General features: G+C 39.7%; 2 protein-coding genes across 3 annotated transcripts; both read left to right on the forward strand.

Moving 5' to 3' along the window:
- The first annotated feature begins 790 nt into the window (after positions 1 to 790).
- On the forward strand, positions 791 to 16,686 carry tnfrsf11a (tumor necrosis factor receptor superfamily, member 11a, NFKB activator). Of its 2 annotated transcripts, XM_079361122.1 has the most exons (10): positions 791 to 1,096; positions 6,455 to 6,533; positions 7,011 to 7,136; positions 7,867 to 8,013; positions 8,111 to 8,201; positions 8,625 to 8,701; positions 8,944 to 9,051; positions 10,103 to 10,152; positions 10,604 to 11,537; positions 15,057 to 16,686. In XM_079361122.1, exons 1-10 carry the CDS (start codon positions 1,022 to 1,024, stop codon positions 15,323 to 15,325), a joined length of 1,956 nt encoding a protein of 651 aa, XP_079217248.1. In that variant the 5' UTR covers positions 791 to 1,021; the 3' UTR covers positions 15,326 to 16,686. The 2 variants fall into 2 exon arrangements, with proteins under 2 accessions (XP_079217248.1, XP_079217249.1); XM_079361123.1 differs by lacking the exons at positions 791 to 1,096; positions 6,455 to 6,533; positions 7,011 to 7,136 and adding an exon at positions 7,427 to 7,564.
- Positions 16,687 to 18,272: 1,586 nt separating this feature from the next.
- On the forward strand, positions 18,273 to 21,695 carry LOC306835092 (retinol dehydrogenase 11). The gene is made up of 7 exons (XM_079361510.1): positions 18,273 to 18,385; positions 18,779 to 18,894; positions 19,192 to 19,347; positions 19,465 to 19,569; positions 19,811 to 20,020; positions 20,484 to 20,676; positions 21,311 to 21,695. Exons 1-7 carry the CDS (start codon positions 18,372 to 18,374, stop codon positions 21,411 to 21,413), a joined length of 897 nt encoding a protein of 298 aa, XP_079217636.1. The 5' UTR covers positions 18,273 to 18,371; the 3' UTR covers positions 21,414 to 21,695.
- Positions 21,696 to 22,035: the final 340 nt, after the last annotated feature.

A 22,035-nucleotide genomic window follows, 5' to 3' on the forward strand; every position in this document is an offset into this window, starting at 1 on the left:
ACCTCACCTCTCCCTTCCAGCCTGATATTGATCAGCCCCTGTGTTTAATCCATGCAGGACCCACACATGCAATTTAATATTTGCATAACTGTCGCCTTGAAGAGAACATATTCTGCTCTCTCTCAAACCTTTCCTCTCATGACCTGCCAAGGTTGGCTTGCTTGCCATGCAAATTCAGAGGGAAACACACCCAGCTCTCAGCCCTGGGAGAAGAAAACAACTCTTTCCTGGAGACATTCAATAATCTCTTTCAACAAATGACGTTTTGTAGACGTAAAAGAAATATAGTCATGGCTTTTCCAGGATCCAGTAAATATGCTGCAACCGCCCACTTAAATGATAAATGGTTAATGGCAAATGCAGGAAGTGAAATCTAAGAAAGGGACCACATGATTTGCTTCCAATGCACGGGGTCCTATCTGATCACATTTAGTCTAATGATGCAGCAAACACATTCATTCATCGTGTGTGTGTGTGTGTGTGTGTGTGTGTGTGTGTGTGTGTGTGTGTGTGTGTGTGTGTGTGTGTGTGTGTGTGTGTGTGTGTGTGTGTGTGTGTGTGTGTGTGAGAGAGAGAGAGAGAGAGAGAGAGAGAGAGAGAGAGAGAGAGAGAGAGAGAGAGAGAGAGAGAGAGAGAGAGAGAGAGAGAGAGAGAGAGAGATCAGTGCTTAAAGTCAGGAGGGAAGGGGGAGGCATTTTTTTTTAAATATGACAACGTGGAGGAGTTCCCTCCCTCCCTCTCTACTTCAAGTCATTTTTTACAAGCTGTTGCATGCAGCTTCCTCCACACAACGCGTGGGTGAAAGCAGAAGGAGAATGAGAGGAGAGGAGAGGTGGGAACTGCAGCTGCCTCGCCGGGAATGAAGGCGCAAGAATGCCCTGTGAGAAGGTGTGGAGGATCCGCTACTTTTACGCACGCGAAAAGAAGGTGATTTAGTATCGGATCCCAGCGTGAGGAGGCATCTTTTGTGCAGAGAAAGATAAAGTTTGCCTCAGAAGTTGTCATTGAAAAAACAGCAGAGATGAGATTAAAGAGCTCCAAAAGTTGGATTTTCCGAGGCTGGATGACGTCCATCCTCGTCATCTTTTACGCACAGGTAAACAGACACATTTGGTGTTAAACATTGGTGTGTTTTTTTCTCTTGTTGTAAAATAAGGAGGTGTTTCGATTGGTCATAGTGTACTCCATGTCATTTGCAATCCATGTTAGGGGCTGTCAAGTTGTATTCCTCCTTGTGTGACAACGTAAAGTACCCAGGACCATGCTTATTTATTTTTATTGAATAGACAGACGCGCACAAATGCAACATTAATCCAGTGTCTCTTTATCAGATTATGCTGTATGTGCTGGTTAGAAAGATAGACAGAGGAAAACGGGAGGGGTTGCATTTTCTTGCGCCCGGACACTGACTGGAAACAGTTGTGTTTGGGCCGAGTCCACCTCCAATGTTCTGACCGCAAGCACGCCGCTGGCAACTGAATTCTCGTATCCCCCCCCCCCCATTCTCTCCCGGTACAGAGGGGACCGGCGCGGGCCAAATGGCTCATCAGGAGGAACCCCATTAGCTCCACAAGAGGAGCAGGGGTCGAAAAAATGGTTTTCGAGCGATCCAGAGTGGTAGCCACAAAATCGTAATAATGTTTTTTATGTCCTTGATTTTATTGTGTTTCACAATAGAACAGCAGCATAGCAGCACTTTGAAAGTGTATCATAATCGTGCCAGTGCCTATACTACAGCAAAACAATGACTTTATTTAAACTACTTTTTCTCTCAGCTGATGGAAAAAAGTGAATGTTTCGACATGCTTTTGTCCATGTTGTTGTTTGGTCCTAGCTGCTAACTCTGACCAGGTGGAGGAGTTTATAAGATGTGGTTGTAGTGGTGGGACTGCAGGGCACCAGTGATCTATCACTGCCTGTTGGCCTGTGTTACCGTAAGCCAGCATGGTTATGACTCTGACTGGAAGAGGCACTCTTTCTGCAGTTTTTTTTTTTCTTTTCTGATTTTAAAAAAAGGGTTGAAAGAGATCATGTGTAGAGAGTCCATGTTGTTGTCCTTGCAGAGATCCAGAGATGTAATGGCTCACAAATGTTCTTCACAGCCTGTCAAATGCATGTCACATTTGTTTCTGGTGGTAACAGTGAGTGAGCAGATGAGCAAATAAAGAGATGCCTGGAGGACAAGTCAGAGGGTGGAAGGGAAGAACATTTTTTCATGTACGCTTTAAGGTGACAAGGCAAACCTTTGGCTTTGGTGAGTTCTCACCGTGGTCTTCCATTACTGACTCACAGCATCCCAAAAGAATTCCCCTCCATTTCTCGGTTTTCAACAGCTTCATGCGATCCATTCCAAATCCATTTCCAACTGTCTGTGCGACATTGAGCAATACTAGATTACTTCAAGATGTGAAATGCTTCAAAGTCAATATGTTATGAAAAGATGTAGATTATTTAACTTGCCCGCAGTCCTAGCTCCTGTGCTTTCAATAGATTAGATTCTCTATGCAACCACGCATTGATGCAGCTGACGGTCATCTGCCATTCAACTTTCCATCGGCAATGGATACAAGCATTATTCCACCAACAACCCCTCTTCTGTTTAATTTCTTAACCTAACCTCTGTGCCATCCATCACATCAGTGCTCTTTGTTATGTTTGCCTCAGTTTAAGCAATAACAGTAAATTGCCCCAGGCCTGCGGATCCAAACTTGAGTTAACTCTGCAGACAACAAAGACATTTCACTGATGGATAAAGTATCCTGGTGAATCATGCAGCCGTATATGACAATAGAGCCCTTTGAAGAGAAAGAAAAATGATTTAATATTTGGTACAAGGTGATCATTTAGTCTCTAACACACCCAGATTAACTTTCTCTTGATCAATTAAAAAGAAATCAGTGCAAGGAAAATGGTACAAGGACTTGTTGTGAATTTTAAGAGCATCTGTTATTCCATGGTATGTTTTTTTTCCCATGATTTGAGCTTTTTTTTTGTTAAAAGAGGGTTGTTTTTGCTGTCCTTGCAAATTTCTTAGCTACTCATGATTTGTGTTATTTGCCTGCTGTAGTTATAAAAAAAAAAAACAACTTTCATTTAAGACGCACGAGAGGAATTATATCCAAGGAAAAGTAACTGTTTTAAACAGAAGACGGGAAATGACTTTAAGGTGTTTATGCTATTTTGGAGACACTTATCAGATGAATACACTTTCCAAATCATCATATATTCTGATTGGTGCAGGTAGCATGTCAAAGGATTTCTTATTGTGTCTTTTAAAGAATTAATCTCTTTTTGCGGTGCAAACGTCACACAAAGATTCAATTGTTGTGTGGAGACTTTCACATGTACTTATCAGGGTGAGCTGAAACCCCTGGAGGTCTTAAAGTCACACTTTGCTTCTCTTGGCTTGCTGCCTTTGGCTGCTGTGGCAGTTATGCAAATTCTCTTGTGCAGCTAATGGAATGCAGTCTGCTTTACATCGCTGTTTGATAAGATCACACACCTGATGAGGGATTTAAAAAGATGAACATAACAGCTTGGCAGAGATGAAGAAAGAAAAAGGCAGTTATCTTCTGTTTTACTCACGAAGACTCAAGCCTGAGTGTATATCTGAATCCATACAGCAAGATAAAGTTAGCTTTGAGGTTAGATGTTCAGTGTGGACCGTTATGATAACCTATAATCATATAGGGTGGATCAGCCTTTTTTTCTCCTCTTACATATATTTAGTGAGGAAAAAAATATACAGCCTCGCATAACTGAGACCAAATGTTTAGCTGTGGCGGTAACAAAAATACAATTCCCAGCATTCTTTTGGCTTCCTGTGCACTCTGGCCCACTTTTTACCTTCTTGATTGGGCTGATCTGTCTGTCTGTCTGTCTGTCTGTCTGTCTGTCTGTCTGTCTGTCTGTCTGTCTGTCTGTCTGTCTGTCTGTCTGTCTGTCTGTCTGTCTGTCTGTCTGTCTGTCTGTCTGTCTGTCTGTCTGTCTGTCTGTCTGTCTGTCTGTCTGTCTGTCTGTCTGTCTGTCTGTCTGTCTGTCTGTCTGTCTGTCTGTCTATCTATCTATCTATCTATCTATCTATCTATCTATCTATCTATCTATCTATCTATCTATCTATCTATCTATCTATCTATCTATCTATCTATCTATCTATCTATCTATCTATCTATCTATCTATCTATCTATCTATCTATCTATCTATCTATCTATCTATCTATCTATCTATCTATCTATCTATCTATCTATCTGAGAACCTTTCCTCCTCCTGTCACTTCTTTTTGTTGCAGCACATGGTCCTCATTATTGCTGCGGTCAGAGCATCGTTTTGCTCTGGTTGGATTGTAAAACAAAGACGGGCTGATGTGTGAGAGGCTGAGTGGAGGTAATTAAAGTCTTGGCAGTTTTCATGTTCATGCGCTGTTGTAGCCTGAGGCTCGACAGACAGACAGACAGACAGACAGACAGACAGACTCAGAGGTAATAGAAACAAAAGGCAGTTTGAGAAAGAGAGGAAGACAAACATCAAGAGAGAGAGAAGGAGCTTGAACAGTATTTTTAAAAAAAACAATGAATATATTCTATAGTATAATAATATATGTTATGAATTAGGTGGTTCGGACATATTTGCCTCAGTAGTTGTTGATAAAAACAAACATTATAATAAACATTATTATTATAAATAGAGTATAATGGCAGATGGTTCTTCTTCTAAATGTAGCCTAAAGATGGGTTGTCACATGTAGCTAATCTTTCCTTCACAAATTACAGAATGATATAACTAGTGTATAATTTCATGGGAACAGGGCGCTTCAGAAGGGCTGAATAAGAAAAAGAAGGACATTGGTTGGAGGTCAGAGTGCTGTCAGACTATATGTTGTATTTTTCTTCATTTAAATTTAGACATTGTGGCTTTGGCAACGTTTCTGTCATAACAGCCAGATTCTCTAATTCAGCAATGTGGTGGTCCGAGGAGTTCACCAGCCCCTTATTTAAGGTGGCTGCAGGGTGTGTACTGTGTATCTACTGTATGTGTGTGTTCATTTGTAAAAGGTAGAAATGTCTGTGTAGCTTTTACTGCATTTTCACTGGAGTTCCTTTTGTTTAAAAGTGGACAGCTGTTGCCCTTACAACAAGAGCGCTCTTCATCAATCTTTGTATTATAGCAAGTTGAAACAGACAAATCAAGAAAAAAAAATTTTCCCCTCACTGTTCATCCTCAGTATGTACTTTTCTTTTATCTATTTCTACTGCTATCATGGTCATGTGACCTTCAAAGGGCCCTGTAAAAGACAGGTTGGACTTGAACCCATGCCACATGCTTGGAAGACTACAGCCTCAGTACATATGGCGCGATCTCACCGCTTTTCCATCCTTGCCCTAAAAAAGGACAAATCATTGAATGTTAATTACTCAGTGACGTCACCCGTTGGTGTCTGAATAGATGTTGTGAAGTCCAACAGTGGCGGTCTGCAGTTTGGAAATGCTGACTAACATTCAATAAAACTAGTAACAGGCAAAGAGCTGGTGCTGAGGTGGGCCTTATGCATTTCTGGCAAACAGTTACAACATGCCAACCTCTCACTTCGCCAATAATTCACCTCCAATAGTTTTTACAAAAAACAAATTAGTAGATCAAAACCTTTTTTCCCAGGCTGCAAAAATGTTTATGGTAGCTGTTCAAAAAAAAAAAGGCATTTTTATGTTGGGCTTTAATGGGGTTTCCTTGGCTATTAGAGATGGTGTCAAGTGGGCAATCAGGAAATGTTTTTTTGTGAACGTATTTGCTTAAATTATCAACATCTGAGGTTGTCACTTGGGACAGACCAAACACTGTCCTTAGAGACAGTTTGACACTTTCTTGCAGGTTTCATGACTACCATTGCTGTATCTGCATACACTTAATCCCACAATACTGCCTCTGTAATGAACAAGCATTGGTCAAATTGCTGAAACAAAATCTGCAGCCAAGAGATTTATTAATCCCAAGCCAACTGCAGTTGATTGCATTTAGTTCCACTTGGTTCTCTTTATGTAACTGGGAACTATTAAGGTTTGGTTTTCTGGTTTGGAGGCTGTGGAGCGCTGTGGTCAGGTGAATTTGTGAATGTGGAAAACATTCCTTGGCATGTCTTGGAAATGTTTTATCCACCATCTTCCTGTTATTACTCACCAGCGTATCAAAATACCACACGCGGATTTGACAGATATAGTTTAGAAGGAGTGCCACAGAAAAGATTGGCTCTTACCAAGGACAACTTCCAAGCGTTGGTGAAAAATGACTGTTTGTGATTAAGCAGGTCACGATAGACTTTGTTAATCTTTAGAGGAAACATTATCTGACTGTTTTATGATAATTTTGTTGTCATTGTGTGGGACACAAGTGGATATGTCTGAAGTATTTATTAAAACAGAAATGAATATGTCTTAAAATATTTGTCTTGATATTTTCTAGAATGCAGTCTCCAAATCCGTCCAGTGTGATGAAACCGAATACCTAAAAGGCTCCAGATGCTGCAAGAAGTGTGAACCAGGTAATGACACACACACACACACACACACACACACACACACACACACACACACACACACACACACACATACGCACACTCACTCACATACACACACATGCACACAAATTCACAGCAATGGAAGTAATGTACAATCACTCGTCTGCATATCTGTTTCATTCAGGAAGCAGCATGAAATAAAAATAGATTTTCATTCACAAATATCCCAAATGAAAAGAGGAAGTTTAAAAAAGGAACGTTGGGTTAAAAAGGCCTCAGAAATGAACGTCTTCATACCCAATCATATTCACACGTGGTTGAAAGTGACGTTTGATCCAGTAGAAGTAGCCACATCTTTAAAAGGGGAATGGAGCTCTTGTCAGTTAAACTTCCTTCTGCTTTTCTCTTCTTCCTTGTGTTTTTAAGTGGTTATTGGGATTTTATGTGGCTTGTTAAATTCATCAGACTTTCCCTTTTTTCTTTTTTTTTTGTCTCCATTAGGCTTCCGTGTGTTCTCTGACTGCACTGAGTCCCAGCAGACTAAATGCATCAAATGTAATCGTGGTGAATATCAGCCTGGCTGGACTGACAAGATGCGCTGTCTTCAGCAAAAGTTCTGTGACCCAGGTCTGTATCTGCTTATTGAAAACAAGATGAAATGTCCTGAAAACAACTCAAAGATGTTCTACCATCACAACGGAAACATTCAAATCTGACATGAAAAGTTTCAGGTGTTACGCACGCGCCTCCTTGTTTTGTTTTGCATTAATTCTAAAAGATGACCTCGAGGTTAGCATTTAGTATTTTATACTCTTATTATCACATCAACATTTTTTCTCTGGTAGATTTGTATTTTGATTTGTGTTGGGGTTTTCTTTGCCTTCATATTATGTGAATATTGAGAGTGACTCTGCACATGTTGCTGCTGATGATTGAGAGACAGTTCTAATTGGACTAACTGGCCCACACCTGAGCACACACAGTAGGCTGAGCATTGTCAACCATGGTGGGGAATAGTCTGAGAACATGCGTGACAAAGGTTCAGAGACAGAAATGTTGTGATTTATTTTTTCTAAAGAAACTGGTGATGCTGAGCAAGAGTAGTGTGCGCAACAGTTTTCAATAAGGATAGAAACAACTGGAAGTAAAGTGTTTGCCAGAGACTGTGTTATGGGCTTAAAATGTGAAAATAAAATTGCATTATTGGGTCATTATCAAAATGATCTGTTATTCTTATTCTTACAACAAGCCAATTGCATAATCAACACAATCAGCAAAACAGATGCAGACCAAGCCTGTTGTTAGGAGTTTTAGCTGAAACATCATGAGAAAATGATTTGTCCTCTTTAACCTTCAGTGAAGGGTTTTATGTCGAGGCCTGAGAACCTTGTTGCAGAAGAGCCGTGCCGCTGCCTTGCCGGCCTCCAATGTTACCCCAGCAACTGTGAGTACTGTGAGAGAATCCCCACCTGCAGCGCTGGATATGGACTGGAGGTGGACACTGGTGAGACGCGCCTACAAAAAACCCCCCCAAAAAAACACTCCATTCACACCAAGGTGTGTCACTCCCAGATTTACTCTAACATGTGGTTTTATTTCAGATTCCACTAATGGAAGGAAAATCTGTGTTGAATGTAAAAAAGGCTTCTTCTCTGCTGACAATAGTGCAGACCAGTGCAAACCATGGACTCAGTAAGTGTGTAACACACACGCACACAAACACATGCACACAAGAAGTTTAAGCCTGGAATCTTTAATGTTGTGAAGGGAAAATGTAGTTTGCTAGCTGCCTCACCACCACCCAGCTGTTATGAGTAATACTCAGACCACTTCCTCTGGAACCCTGGACCAGACACCAGCTTCCACTGCTGGCCGGATCTGTAATGATGCAGATGATGAAGACATAAAAAAGGGAGATGGGCAGAATAATTTTGTTTTTCTCTCTATTTGTCCTTTTTTTCTCTTTCATCATGTCAGATCTAACTTTGAATTCAGGGATCATTGGTTAGTTGATTATGTGGGAAAGGAAGACCAATGGCGAAGAAGCATCAGACTTTCCAGTAGTAAAATGATTCCTATTCACTCTTCTGATTTCTTTTTTTTCGTTTCTTCTAGTTGTAAGGCTCAAGGCAGGCGTGAGACACAGCCTGGCAGCTCTCAGGCTGATGCAGTGTGTGGACCGCCTCTCTCTGGTGAGACATGCACACAATCACTGCAGACAATTCAAAGCAAATAAAGTCCATATATTAAAATGCAATTGCAAAAACTACTTAGCTGTTTAAATATCCTAAATATGTCGTGTGGAGATGAGTGGTCTAGTTTATTGCATCTGTGGGAGTTTTTGATGCATATTTCTGCCTCTTTATGTATTTGGCAGACAAATCTGGCTGATACTTGACTCTTAAACTCCTCTCTGAACTCTTCTTTCTTGCAGTGGCAGCGCCCTCCTGGGTTATAGTGTCAGTGCTGTCAGTCATCACAGTTCTGTGTCTCCTCATCCTGCTCCTCTTCTGCTACAAGGACAAACTCAAGTTACTCTCTGGTAAGATTCAGTCATTTAGATCTTTTAACTTTCTTCTCTTCCTCCTTATTTCTCTTCAGTTCCTCACTGACTTGAATCTGCCTTATATTTCAGACAATGCCTCTAAACAGATATATATTTACACCAAGTGTTTCAGATTGTACAAAAAATTACTGTACTACACATCTCTTCAGATTACAAAAAAACATAAATTTCAGAGATACAGTTACCCTACACAGTGTGTGAGCATAAACAACTACCGCATCTGGCGAGAAAATGAAAAAGTAAAAAAATAAATACATCAGTTGTTGACATAATAATGATAAAGATTTTTAATAAATAATATTTATCAAAGCAGAGACAAGTCCGATTAAATAAAAAAATAAAAATAAATAATAATAATAATAATAAAAAAAATATATATATATATATATATATATCAGAATGGTGATCCTTTAAGGGAGGAGACTGAAAATTATTTTGGCATGTCATCCATCTTTATGTAGTTCCAGGGAGACCCCTCCTCCACCCTACTGTCATGAGTGTGTTTAGCATACGTTCACAAGATGCTGTTTGTGGGGCCTTTTGATGTTTTCCACTGTCTTAAAATAACTCGACAGACTCTTGTACCCACTATGATCACACAGAACTCTTGGATATGTTAGGTATCTGAGATTGGTCTTCCAGTAAATACAAACCCTGGATTAAGAGGACTGTCTGATTTACACCAACGGTTGATGTTATAAATGCCCAGAGTCCGGAGAGATCTGACCAAACTACACTCCCACATACAATACAGGAAAGTTCCTGTTTCAGTTTGACATTTCCATCACAAATTATCATTCAACAGTTTCATTCTATAAAGTCTGGAGGATGTGTGATAATATGGATGTAATACCTTGTGGGAGCTTACCCCGAGCCTCGCTCAATTTTATTCCATTTAAAAATCATTCATCTTTAACTTCTTATTTAAAGTGAACCTACAGCTGTTCCCAGCCCTCTCAGCAGAAGAAGACATCATGACCATTTTTACAATGATGATTAATGACAAGATGTTTTTCCTTTTATTCAGTAAATCTACGGTCATGTGTCCAGAATCTGAAGAGGACTAGGATACAACAGGTAAAATTGAATATAAGTTACATTACATTCTCAAGTAATTGCAAGTAAGTTCTTGTTGTGTTTTACAACTGACCTTGTATACATGTGAACCACTAACTGTGTGCGTACCATGCACTTTATATAAGTGTGTACCCCCAACCGACCACAAACCTTCCATACACGTGTACTACAAACCTTGTATATAACCCTACACTAGCCTTGTAAACATGTGCACCCCAAACCTTCTGTATACCAAGAAGGGTTCTGTATACAAGTGAACCACCTATTGCTACAATCTGGCATATTTACATGTTTATGTTCACTGTCCATTTTTAAAAATAAATAATCAAGCAAACACAATTCATGAACATAAATTAGAAACTACATCCTGTCCACCACACATTTTTTTTCACCATTATGAACGAAACCATTGTAACTTACGACCCTCCTTTCTTATTTTCTGTGGCTGTAGGAGACCTTGGCCCCTCTTTACCACAGTGGAGCAGCAGGAGGAGGCCCTGGAGGCCCTAAATGTACCCCATGTGAGATGACCAAACTCATCTGCCAAGCCCCCCACAGTCCCACTGATGAGTCCCCGTGCACCTTCCCCACTGCTGCTCCCGAAGTTAAGGTCTCACTGCCCCCAACAGAGGAGGAAGGGACCACAAAGAAGACGGTGATGGAGGATCAGAGCGAAGGCTCTGGGGAACCTGAGGAGGTGTCAGAAGAGGAGGAGGAGGAGGTTGCGAGTGTGTCTCCTCTTATGGCAGGCTCTTGTGTGTGTGCCATTCCAGTGCGGGAGCCATTGGAAGTAGGGGAGAATGAGGACTGTAGCCAGGTGGTTAGCTCCGGGACTACAGGGACCTGCTCATGTGGAGGTCTAGATGGAGAGAGGGATGGAGATGAGAGTAGGAAAGAGGAGAAGAGTGACGGTAGAACTGCGGACAATAGTGAACCGAAGATGAATCCCTCGAAGAGTGAGACTGGTGTTGCATCTCTTGTCTCTCTTTCCCCTCCTCTCCTCCACACCTCTTCGATAATCCCTCCATCCAGTCCACTCCCTGAACTGAGTTTGCCATTGGCTAAGGGGAAAGCAGAGTTCAAACCTCAGCTGACTGACAGGTCCCTGGTGAAACAGGAGGACTTCTACAGACTGACGAGCACAGATCCCACCTCAAAAGCAAACAGTGCGACCTCCACGGTGACCTCCGTCAGCCCCTTAATGACTTCAGCGTCCTTTGGTGATCTCTACCTGGACAAATCCTGTGAGGCCTCCAGCCCAGAGCAAAGCCAGGGGCTTTCCTGGGGGGAGAACAGGGGGAACAAGCTCTCTTCTGTGGAGTCAGAGCTTGATTGTGCACCCGAGAGCCTCCACAGTCAGCTGGCTGAACCAACTCTTACCTCAGGTGGGTGAAAATGTAAAACTTAAAAACAAGGATTTTATTTTGTATGAACGCCTGTTACTTAAAAAAACAACAACAAAAACAATAGTTTTGATGAAAATCATTTTGAGTAAAAAATTAAAATGGTGACTTTTTCAGTCAAACTATGAAATGCATGTTTTACTTGCAATTCAACATTCTTATAATTTAGTCTTGAAAAGTATGACACGGCTAAGAGTTTCTGTGTATAGTGGATTTTGGCGACCCAAAGCAGTGCCCCTGTACATGTGTAGGTGATTTTTTTTTTTTTTTCTGCTTTCAACTGTAAAGAACATTAACATTACTGATTACTATTGGTTTTATAACTAACTTTAATAATGATCCTTTATTTGTATAGCACTTCTATACAAGTAACAAAGTGCTTTACAACAGACAAAATAATAACTGTACAACAGCTCTGACATATTTGAGTTAATCGAGGCTAATTACTCACAGATGTTTCCACTTAAAATTGACTTCTAGGCAGAGTTGTTATCTAGAAAGTCCATTTCATAATCGCGAGGTAGCGTCTGATTTGTTTGTCCATGTATGATCATGGACTCAAATGTAAAGGGAGTTATGGAATCGTGGGGCTTCCAGACATTTGTGGCATTATCTGCTGAAACGTATGCTATTTTACTCTTTCAGGTTAATGCAAAGATGCTTTAGCGCTGGGTACACTATGGATATCTGATCGCTCAACACTGTCTGTTAAAAGTGGCTTCAAAGTGTGAGTGTGCTGTGCATTTGGACAACAGCTCATTGCAAATACTGCATGAGACCACAGTTACTGTACGTGTGCCAGGTTGAATCTGTGTTCTTTGTTTGTGTAGGCAGTCACCACTGTGCTTCCACAGAGTCGTACCCATACTGGAATTGATACACTTTATGGCAGTGTCCTTTTTCCGCAGAGTAGGTGGGACTGGTCACCAAGAATAACAGAATGAAATTTGTTTTGTTTTAAATGGAAAGTTTCTTCTGTCACATGCTTGAACTCCTTCTGGTCTCACAGAGACTGTACAGACAGCCAAAGAACAGGCAAAATGTCTGGGCAACAAATTTAAGAACAGTTTGATCGGGCCAGTGGTAAGCTGGAAATGAGGAATTTATTAGGTGAGTATGCAGAGCACAAGCTAAAACAGAGGATTTGGTTTAACCGTAAGAATAAGAAATTAGTGCGACTGTTTCCAAGAAATATGTTTTATTAAAGTCCATTTTGCTAGTTGGACCACACATGCAGTAGGAACAAGATATGAGTGTTTGAAGGGCTACTCAACCACCAGAACCACACTCCTTCAGTGTTGTGTGTGTGTGTCAGTGTGAAGAACGCCATCTACAAAGCTCCTGTTTACCCAGAGTTCCATAGGATTGCGCAAAGTGACCGCAGCTTTAATTGAAGCAAGATGTGTGCAGTTTGAGTAATACGTTTAACTTGCCCACCCTACAAAAACACACATACACATTTGAACTTTAGGAGCATCTTACTTTTTTTTCCTTTTTTTTTTTTTTGAACTCTCACTGATGACTGGGCACTTTAATTACAAGATGGGATTTAACACCACTTCCCCATCACGCAGTAATGACAGTCGGTTAAATGGACTTCCCGCATATGCTATTTAAAGCTCAATCAGAGGTGAAGGATTTCACTTTGTCCACCTCCATTTTTTTTTTTTTTTTGTTGAACTTAAGTCTCACATATGAAGCTATTCTCAAAAAGTGGCTTTATCTGTTGGCCTCTCAGCATCTTCACTGGAACAATTTGTTCAAGGACGCTTCAACAGTGCTGACGGCCTGGATATTTCTTGCTGGACTAGGAGTTAAACTGGCAGCCCTCCAGGTAAAATAACGATGATTTTTGTAGAACCGTGTACAGTTGTGGTTTTCTTTGTGATTGAAAAAGAAGTGGGGCTCTACAGAAGTTCATCTTAAGTACTTGGTTGAAAATCCTGTCAGTACACTGTACCGATTCAATTGTAGGGCATCCAGAAAAATCAGCTTGGTATTAAGAAAGGATAAACAAAAGAACCCAAGCAGATTCCTCAGAGCTTTGTTTTCAAACTTGTGGTTAAAACGACATATTTTCAAGCAAGACCCCTCAGACTGGTATTCCGGGAAAGGCTCTGACACCCGGGAACACAGAGACGCACTGTATGTGTGCTTATGGTTGTGTTTGACCGTGTTTGCAACTTTATAGGGGCAATGTGTGCTTTTCAGTTTGTGTGTGTGTGTAGGCGTAGGAGCGTCTGGTGGAGCTTGTTTGCTTGCGTTTTATTGTGATTATGTGTGTGCGTCTGTGCGTGCAGAATGTGTGAATAGACGAGGCATGAGCTGTGAGTCACAAGAGGGTCGGCCTGCTTGGTCTGTCAGCTGGAAAGTCAGACAAGCGGCTGGATAAAATTAGGAACTGGAGGCTGAATGTGGTGAAAGATTGCTTACAAAATAAAAAACACTGTTTATTCCTAAATTCACCTGGTTGGCTGAAATTCCTAATAGAATACAGACATGTAGAAGTTTGTACCCATGTTTTGAGGGGGGAATTATGTTGTAAATAAAGTTGGTAAAAAAAACAGAAATTCCTTGAGAAACAGAAACGCGCCACTTGATAGCGGACAGGTTGGAAAGAGTTGGAAAAAAACATGTATTCAGTAGTGTCTGTAAGACAGAATCCTGGAAAAATAGCTCTTTTTTTTTTTTTCACTTTCTCACGCTTAAATGTGCTGCTCTCCTTAACAAATAAGGCAGAAAGGACATTATATGGCGGTCTATGTCACTGCGGTCGTCCTGCATTGTCATTACACCCACTGTCCACTTGTCATGTGAGGTTAGCCAAGATATAGTCCCTTCCTTGCTTACGTCATAAATAAGGGAAGCTCTATCTGACACTGAACAGAAAATAGAAGGCAGTGCTTTACACAACCATGCTATATATAGATAACATATTTCGACATAGATTTCCTTTGGACTTGTCATTTTCTACACCAGTAAGATTGGGGAGTGTTGATTCATTCATATGAAAAAATTTTTTTGTCATACTCGCCCACATGTAGCCAAAAATGTAGATATAGGCTTCCATTTTCAAAACCTATTGCTAGAGATGAGTCATCCATCTATCTTAACCACATCCTGTTTGGGATTGTGAGGGGCTGAGCCGGTGTGGGGGAAAATGTGATCCATCCACTTGCCGATATATGGAGTACCCCATCGGTACCAGTGCAAAAAGGTGTCATTTATATTAGTGAAAAATACTGAATGCTAACGTTGAGCTAGCTTTGACAAACATTATACTCTCTGCTAGGAAAACACTATTGTCTTTTGATGCTGTCACATAATAAAACTGGATAGTTATTGGTTGTGTGAATACCAGATACCACACTGTAGGCAGTAAGAAACTTAGTTTTTAGTATCGATAGTAATATAAGAACAACTTACTGAACCACTCTTCCTAGGTCTTTATGATCTGTTCTCACATTTTTTATTCTCCCTCCTAATTTTCTGTACCTTCAGGTCAGGTGTCTGGAAACCACAACACCACCTTCATCTCCAGCGGTAAGGTTATGAACTTCAGCGGGGATGTGATCGTCGTCTACGTCAGCCAGACGTCTCTTGGAAGCGACGGCATGGAGCAGGACGCCGCCTTTGGAAACCCCGTCCAGGAGGAGGCCAATGACACAGCTCCATTTTTTCAGAGCAGCCAGATGCCACAAAGAGACTCTTATTCCCATAGGACCTTGCAAGAAGAGACACTGCCAGTGCAAGAAGTGATGGTAGAGTGACAAATGGGAAAGTGAAAAGTCACCAATGGCTGTTTATTTATTAAAACAGTGATTTTGCAAAAATAACCTCTGATTGTTTCAGTTGGTTTTTTCAAATGACTGTGATTGACTTTGACACAATTTGTCCACTCTCTCAGCCAACCACACAAGAACAAGGAATTAACAGCTTTATTTTTTAGCTAGGCTGGTCAGCCATGGGAACTGATTGATTGTCTTTCAGGGATGTGAAGCTGCCAGTTTGCATTGATCTTTCTACGGGCAACTCTAAAGTGCCTTTTTTTTTTTTCCAGTAGAAAGCTTGAGGCTTTTTTTCTATTGGAATCTCCCTCCATTCCAGACAATCATGGGGAATTTTGATGGGAATTGGATGTTGAAGTAGACTTCAGACTGGAAGAATGTCACATTTTTTTTATTGTTGTATGGATTAATGTTGGGTAATAACAAAGGAGTAACTATATTTTTCATTTCCCATCTATCATCATTAAATAACCTGGGTTAACGTCTGTAGACCTTGTGTTTTTAACTGTTCTAAATTTTACATTTGGATGATTTCAAGAGTTTCCTCGCATTACAAAAATATCCACCATGTGGAAATAATTGTTGGCTCTCACAAATTTCTGCCATGAAAGTAAACATTTTGAAGGCAGAAAATTCTAATATTTGCAACAATAAAACTTGGCAGGGCTCGATCATAGAAATGTGATTTTTTTTTTAAAAATGAAGTAAAACTATTTCCTATTATTGCTTTTTTTATAGTCCTGGTTTGTAGGGTTTAACGGGAGCCTTTTTTTAATACAACAAAGTGACGCATCCATTTTTGGAACAATGCTTTATATTGTTAGATGTATTTTTTTATTATTGCACTTCAAGTGCAGTTTGTGTCTAAGAAAAATGCTATGCATTTGATAAGCTATCTTATTTTTTTGTTTGGTGTGTTCTGTTTTTATTCTGTCTGGATGTACAAGCCTTAATGAAGAAAAATAAAATGTCAGCTTGTTTATATTCAGTCTTAATTGATTTTACAAAGTTGATTGTTTTTGTGATATGTCAGAAGACACATTTGTTGATCGATGTGTGTATATATATTTCAGAATGAGGTTGATGGGTTTTTTAAAAAAAACAAAACATGAATGAGAAAATTTTGTGCTTCCTCTTATTTTATTTTGAGTGTGGATGTGTGAAGTGGAGCCATAAACAGCAGGCGACACATATACACACTATAGGAGTTAAAAGGGACTGTTTAATCACCACCTCACCACATGTAAATAGACTTTTACTAATTATGTACAAATCAATCAAAGCTGTTGCAATGAATGACTGAAAGAATATTTTGATTTGAATTAAATGTGTTTTTCATCGAATCCTGTCAGCAATGGCATTCTGTGGTTTCTCTCTGTCAACGTTCCTATTCTGGGATCGAGAAATTACAGTGAACGAGGCAATTATCTCCTCAGGATGATCTATAATCTTTGTGAGGCAATGCTAATTACACATGTGGAAAGGCCTCTCTGTCTTTGTCCCCGTGTTGACAGACAGGCAGCCTTTCATCAGGCCTGGGGATGCTGAGCAGCTGTGAGGAGAAACTAATCCAGCAGTCAGACCAGCTAGCGTCACAGAGAGACCACATGAGAGAAGCTGGCAGCACTCATTTAGGTCTGGTTTGGGTCAGCTGCAGTATGTTTACATATGTGTGTAAGTGTGTGCGCTTGTGTAAGTGTGCATCTCGTCCCGGCCTATTTTATGGTTGTTTGTGAAAACAGGAAGTTATGACTAGCTCTCACATGGTTTACATGAGACTCGGCTGGCCGGCCTGCACAGAACCGGACTGTAGATGTAAATGATTACAGCTCAATGTTTTTTTTTCTCAGCCGTCCATGTGTGAGAAAACAACCTCTGTTTGACTGAAAATGTGTAAATTGCTGAAGACTGCCCTCAAGTGGTTACTGTATATTAAGACATAACATCTTTGCTAAATATGGGAAAACTGACTTTGAAGAACATAACATAATGCTGTGTTTTTAACCTGGTGAATAAGAATGGACTCATTTGACTGAATATAGTGTGTTAACACCTTAATGCATCAATTGACTACCACCAACAGTTTTTAAACAATATTATAATATGGAATCCATATAAGGATTATTCTTCAGTGTATGTGTCCAGTATTACCCCATTAAGAATAAAGGTTACTGGGCACATGCAGTAAGGTGATAACTTAGATCTTCCTGTGGAAAGCACCAGAAAATCCACATCGGTGAAATGCTGAAATTACAGTCAGCTCACCTGTGGATCCAGGTTTTCAATTTCACCCACAGAAGCACAAAGTTAGACTACTTAGAGTTCCCCAAATAATTGCTTTTTATGAAGCAGTTGTAGTTTCTGGTTACCGGTACTTCATAGAAAAAAAGATTTTGCACGCAAGGCATGTGAGGGGCTTACATAAAAAATGACCTGAATGAAACTACTCAAAAGTCTTTAAATAGTGGCCAATCATTTCTCTTTGTGTTATGAATACCCCTGCAGGAAACATATAATCTTTATAGATGACAGAGCCAATCACCCTTTCAAAAGCAAATATAGAACAGCATAGAGGGGCTAATGAGAAAAGATGCATGACGTCACAGCCATTTTTTTTATATAACATGGCCCTTACAATGTCCAAAGTTGGGTAAAGTGGTAAGAAATAGACAAATAGTTTTCTGTTATGTTTCAAGAGGTTGCTCTTTTTAAAGGAACTTGCTTTGACTTTCTGTCCAATTGATCAGTCACAGTAAGACTTTCAACAGAAGGGGATTTGTATCTGTCTATGACTTCCCAATACAATCGTATCCATTTTAATTGGGAAAAAGTAAAAAAGTCCCCTCTCTCTCTCTCTCTCGCTCGCTCTCTCTCGCTCTCTCTCGCTCTCTCTCGCTCTCTCTCGCTCTCTCATATATGTGTCTTCATTCTCTTCAAATCTCTGGATCTGAGTCTTGTGATAACTCAAGTCAAGGAAAGAAACAAATTTTAGGAAGGATTTTGTAATTGTGCTTAAACGAAGACAGAGATGCAAGCAATCAGGTAAGGAATTTATACGAAAAATAGGACATCATCAACAAAGAAACTAAAAGATAAAAGCAGAATAATCTGTTATTTTAATGATGCAAAGCCTTTTAATACAAAGTTTAAAGGCACATAGAATTCATCCAAATGTGTGTTTTAGCTATCACTCTGATTTTCCAAGATTTGATCAAAAGATGGGTGGGGATAGTTTCTAAAGGTCAGTTTTAAATGTCAAATAAAGTCACTTTATACGTCTGACTTTTTTTTGCATTTCCTTTTTAATGTCAGTGGTTTTGGGAACTCTAGAAATTTATTTACAGAGAGTTAAACCTAACATTACATCTACTAAAATATCTTGCCTTTGTATTTCATCATCCTGTTCTTCCTGTGTTAATGTCCCACGTTTCTTAGGTCTCTCTTTTTCCCAAAGTGGTCCTCAGATGTGAATCTAGATGGGAAGACCGCTGTAGTAACTGGGGCCAACATTGGAATAGGCAAAGAAACAGCTAAAGACCTGGCTGGCAGAGGCAAGCATACAGAATGGCATGTTTGAAAGCATATAAATAAGTCCCATGGTTACCTAAAGGATCTTTGAGTTATTCTCTTTTGCTGTGTGACTCAGCATTACAGTGTGGGGAGTTTTTTGAAGCTCATAAGTTTAGAAGAATAACAAATGTAATGAGCTAGATCGAGTACCAAACTGCTGAATTAAGATATAACATTCAAAACAACACTTATTGCTGAAAAACAGATTAAAGCAAAAATAATAATAACTGCTTTATTGGTGAATAAAAACGTGCACATTTATTAAAATCTTTGTATAGGTGCACGGGTGATTTTGGCCTGCAGAGACATGGTGAAAGCAGAACAAGCTGCCCGTGACATCATGAGGGAGGTGAGGGGAGCCAAGGTAGTCGCCAAACAACTGGATCTGGCTGACACCAAATCGATCTGCCAGTTTGCAGAGAATGTCTACAACAGTGGGTGGCACAAACACACACACACACACACACACACACAAAAAACTACAAAGAGTACAAAATGCTGTTCATATTTTAAAGATTGTAATGCAGTTGACTTTTTTTTTTTTTTTCCAGCTGAGAAGTCACTTCACTTCCTGATCAACAATGCAGGCGTGGCTATGTGCCCTTATGGCCTCACAGCGGATGGATATGAAATGCAGTTTGGAGTTAATCACTTAGGTATGAGACTGAAGAAAATGATGGAAAACAACTTCTGTGGACAGGAATCCTGTGGTTTTCTTTCTGATTAAATAACCTTAATTGGTACGCCTTGGCTGCTTTTCATTGTACAAATGAGCATGCAGCAGTAGAAAAATTATAAACCAGTTCAAATTGGGTCCCTAGTTTAAATTTTGCTCCTTGTCTAATTTTACTCAACTCCAAGCAGGTTTTTACCCTCACTGCTCTCACCCATCTCCAGGTCACTTCTTCCTGACCTTTCTCTTACTGGACCTGCTGAAGCACTCTGCCCCATCTCGGGTCATAAATCTTTCCTCAACTGCTCACAGCCTGGGGAAGATTGAGTTTGATGACCTGAAGGGAGAGAAAGACTACAATCCTATTAGGGCGTATGCACAGAGCAAGCTGGCAAATGTCTTGTTCACCAGAGAGCTGGCCAAAAGGACTGAAGGTAGTGCATCTGTTTCTTTATTTCTGTGCTCCTTTGTTAGTTTCACTAAAAAAAATAAAAAAAAAATGCATAAAGAATCAATCCGTAACTCTTTCCTATGTGAGAGTCTCATGCCTTAACCACAACCCCTGTGGGCAAAGAACAGAGCAGGGAGGAACATGTTTGCAGCAGGAAAGCCATTCGTCTTTTCAAGGAGTCAGACAATACTCCATTAAGCTCACCTTTTCTGCCCTTCTCACTTTGGGGCTAATCATTAAGAGTTAAGTTATTAAATTGACTAATAAGTATTGTCATGATGCGACAAACTAACAGAGTTGTAAGCATATGTAACATAAGGTGCCATTGACTCTTATGGGGATTTTTTGCAATTGCTGGTTGACATTCTGAAATGAACCAGTGTTTGATCCACATCAGTTAATTTGAGGATTAGTTGTGTGTCTAAATGCATCTCTTTACCCTCCAGCTTTTGGTGTGACTACCTACGCTGTGGACCCTGGTATGGTGAACACTGAGATAACAAGGCACTTCAGGCGCCCTCTAATGGATTTCATCACAACCTTCAAATTTCTGTCAAAAACCCCAGCAGAGGGAGCCAGCACCACAATCTACTGCACTGTCACTCCTGAGAACCTGCTGCTCACTGGAGGATACTACAGGTCAGTGTGGAGTACTGTTAACAACATTAATGAATACCATAAGGCCAAATAGTTAACAAGCCATCTTAGGAGTAAAGTCAAGCTAGCAGACAGTATAACACCATGGCACATATAAACAGCCAAGAGCATCCATGTAAATATCATTTTATTCTCATCTGAGTCACAACGTCAGTTTGTGATAAATAAATCACCAAAGAGTGCTCTGTTTTTGGCTTTGCATTACTTATGGTCTTCTTGAAAATGCAAACACATTTTTTTCCCAACTTCACAGACAAGGAATGTTAGCGATTAAAAGTCCAAGTACCTGAAACCTTTGCTCATCAGTCATTTACCTTTTACATTTTTGCAAACTTTCAAGCTGTAAAAAATTACATTTCTAATTCTGAGATGTATTTTTTTAAATTTATTTACGTATTATGTTTGCATTTTATCTGAATTCAAAACTTTACTTCCTGTATTTTATTGAGCATATAATTCAGGTTGAGAGGTTTAGTTAGAGCAATAGAAAACACATGTACCAAGACTATACTTTGCCATTTGGTTTAAAAAAAAAAATCAATAAAATAATCCCTGAGAATTCATTTTCTTTGCAAAATTATGTGACCATTTCAAAGTTGCTTTCCTATTTTTACAGAGACTGTGCACTTGCAAAGAGCTGTTGGGCAGGTCAGGATGATGGCACTGCCTTGAAGCTGTGGGCTGTCAGCTGCCAGCTGCTTGGCATCCGCTGGAGATAAACCTACTGAACTTACATTATGCTTTCCTTCATTAATTAAAGCAATATGTATTTACAGATGCAGTGACACCCTGAATTTACATATTAAGCTAATATTACGTTTGGTGAAAGGTGAACTGAGACAGTATGTATGTGGTGGATATATATAGAAATACAAATGCTTTGAGAGCTAAAAATATAATTTGTAAACTTAGATAGAAACACAGACTCTAATGTTGTCAGTGTGGTTAAGTTTGATTTCTAAAGATTTTAAAGGCTGAGATGATTCAAGAGATGAAAATGAGTTTCTGCAAATAAAATATTCATTGATAAATCAAAGCTGCTCAATGTTCTTGATTGTTTAATTCTGACAATAAATGATAACAATGATTATTATTTTTCTTAATCATTTTTATCATTAAAAGTACATCAAGTGGCAACAAAACACAACTGCAATATAAATGATTAACATTAGAGCATGATTCACCTTTTCTATTGTGCTAGTTTTTTGTTTTTAATTTATTTTCTTTTTTGCTATATTTAGTTTAGGCCTACTGTATTTCATACTGCATTAGCCAAGCGGCAATGTGGATCTTTGACACGTGACTTATTGTCGGTATCTGAATATTGGACAATAACGAGAA

This window comes from Symphodus melops, assembly GCF_947650265.1.
Source record: "Symphodus melops genome assembly, chromosome: 14".
NCBI classification, from domain to species: Eukaryota; Metazoa; Chordata; class Actinopteri; order Labriformes; family Labridae; genus Symphodus; species Symphodus melops.

What these genes read in the sequence shown, in the direction of transcription:
- tnfrsf11a (XM_079361122.1), top strand. Translation starts at nt 1,022, where the DNA reads ATGAGATTAAAGAGCTCCAAAAGTTGGATTTTCCGAGGCTGGATGACG. An exon ending in TGGACTGGAGGTGGACACTG is followed by an intron (nt 8,014 to 8,110) that starts GTGAGACGCGCC and finishes GTTTTATTTCAG; the next exon opens with ATTCCACTAATGGAAGGAAA. An exon ending in AGAGGACTAGGATACAACAG is followed by an intron (nt 10,153 to 10,603) that starts GTAAAATTGAAT and finishes CTGTGGCTGTAG; the next exon opens with GAGACCTTGGCCCCTCTTTA.
- LOC306835092 (XM_079361510.1), top strand. An exon ending in TAAAGACCTGGCTGGCAGAG is followed by an intron (nt 18,895 to 19,191) that starts GCAAGCATACAG and finishes ATCTTTGTATAG; the next exon opens with GTGCACGGGTGATTTTGGCC. An exon ending in TGCAGAGAATGTCTACAACA is followed by an intron (nt 19,348 to 19,464) that starts GTGGGTGGCACA and finishes TTTTTTTTCCAG; the next exon opens with CTGAGAAGTCACTTCACTTC.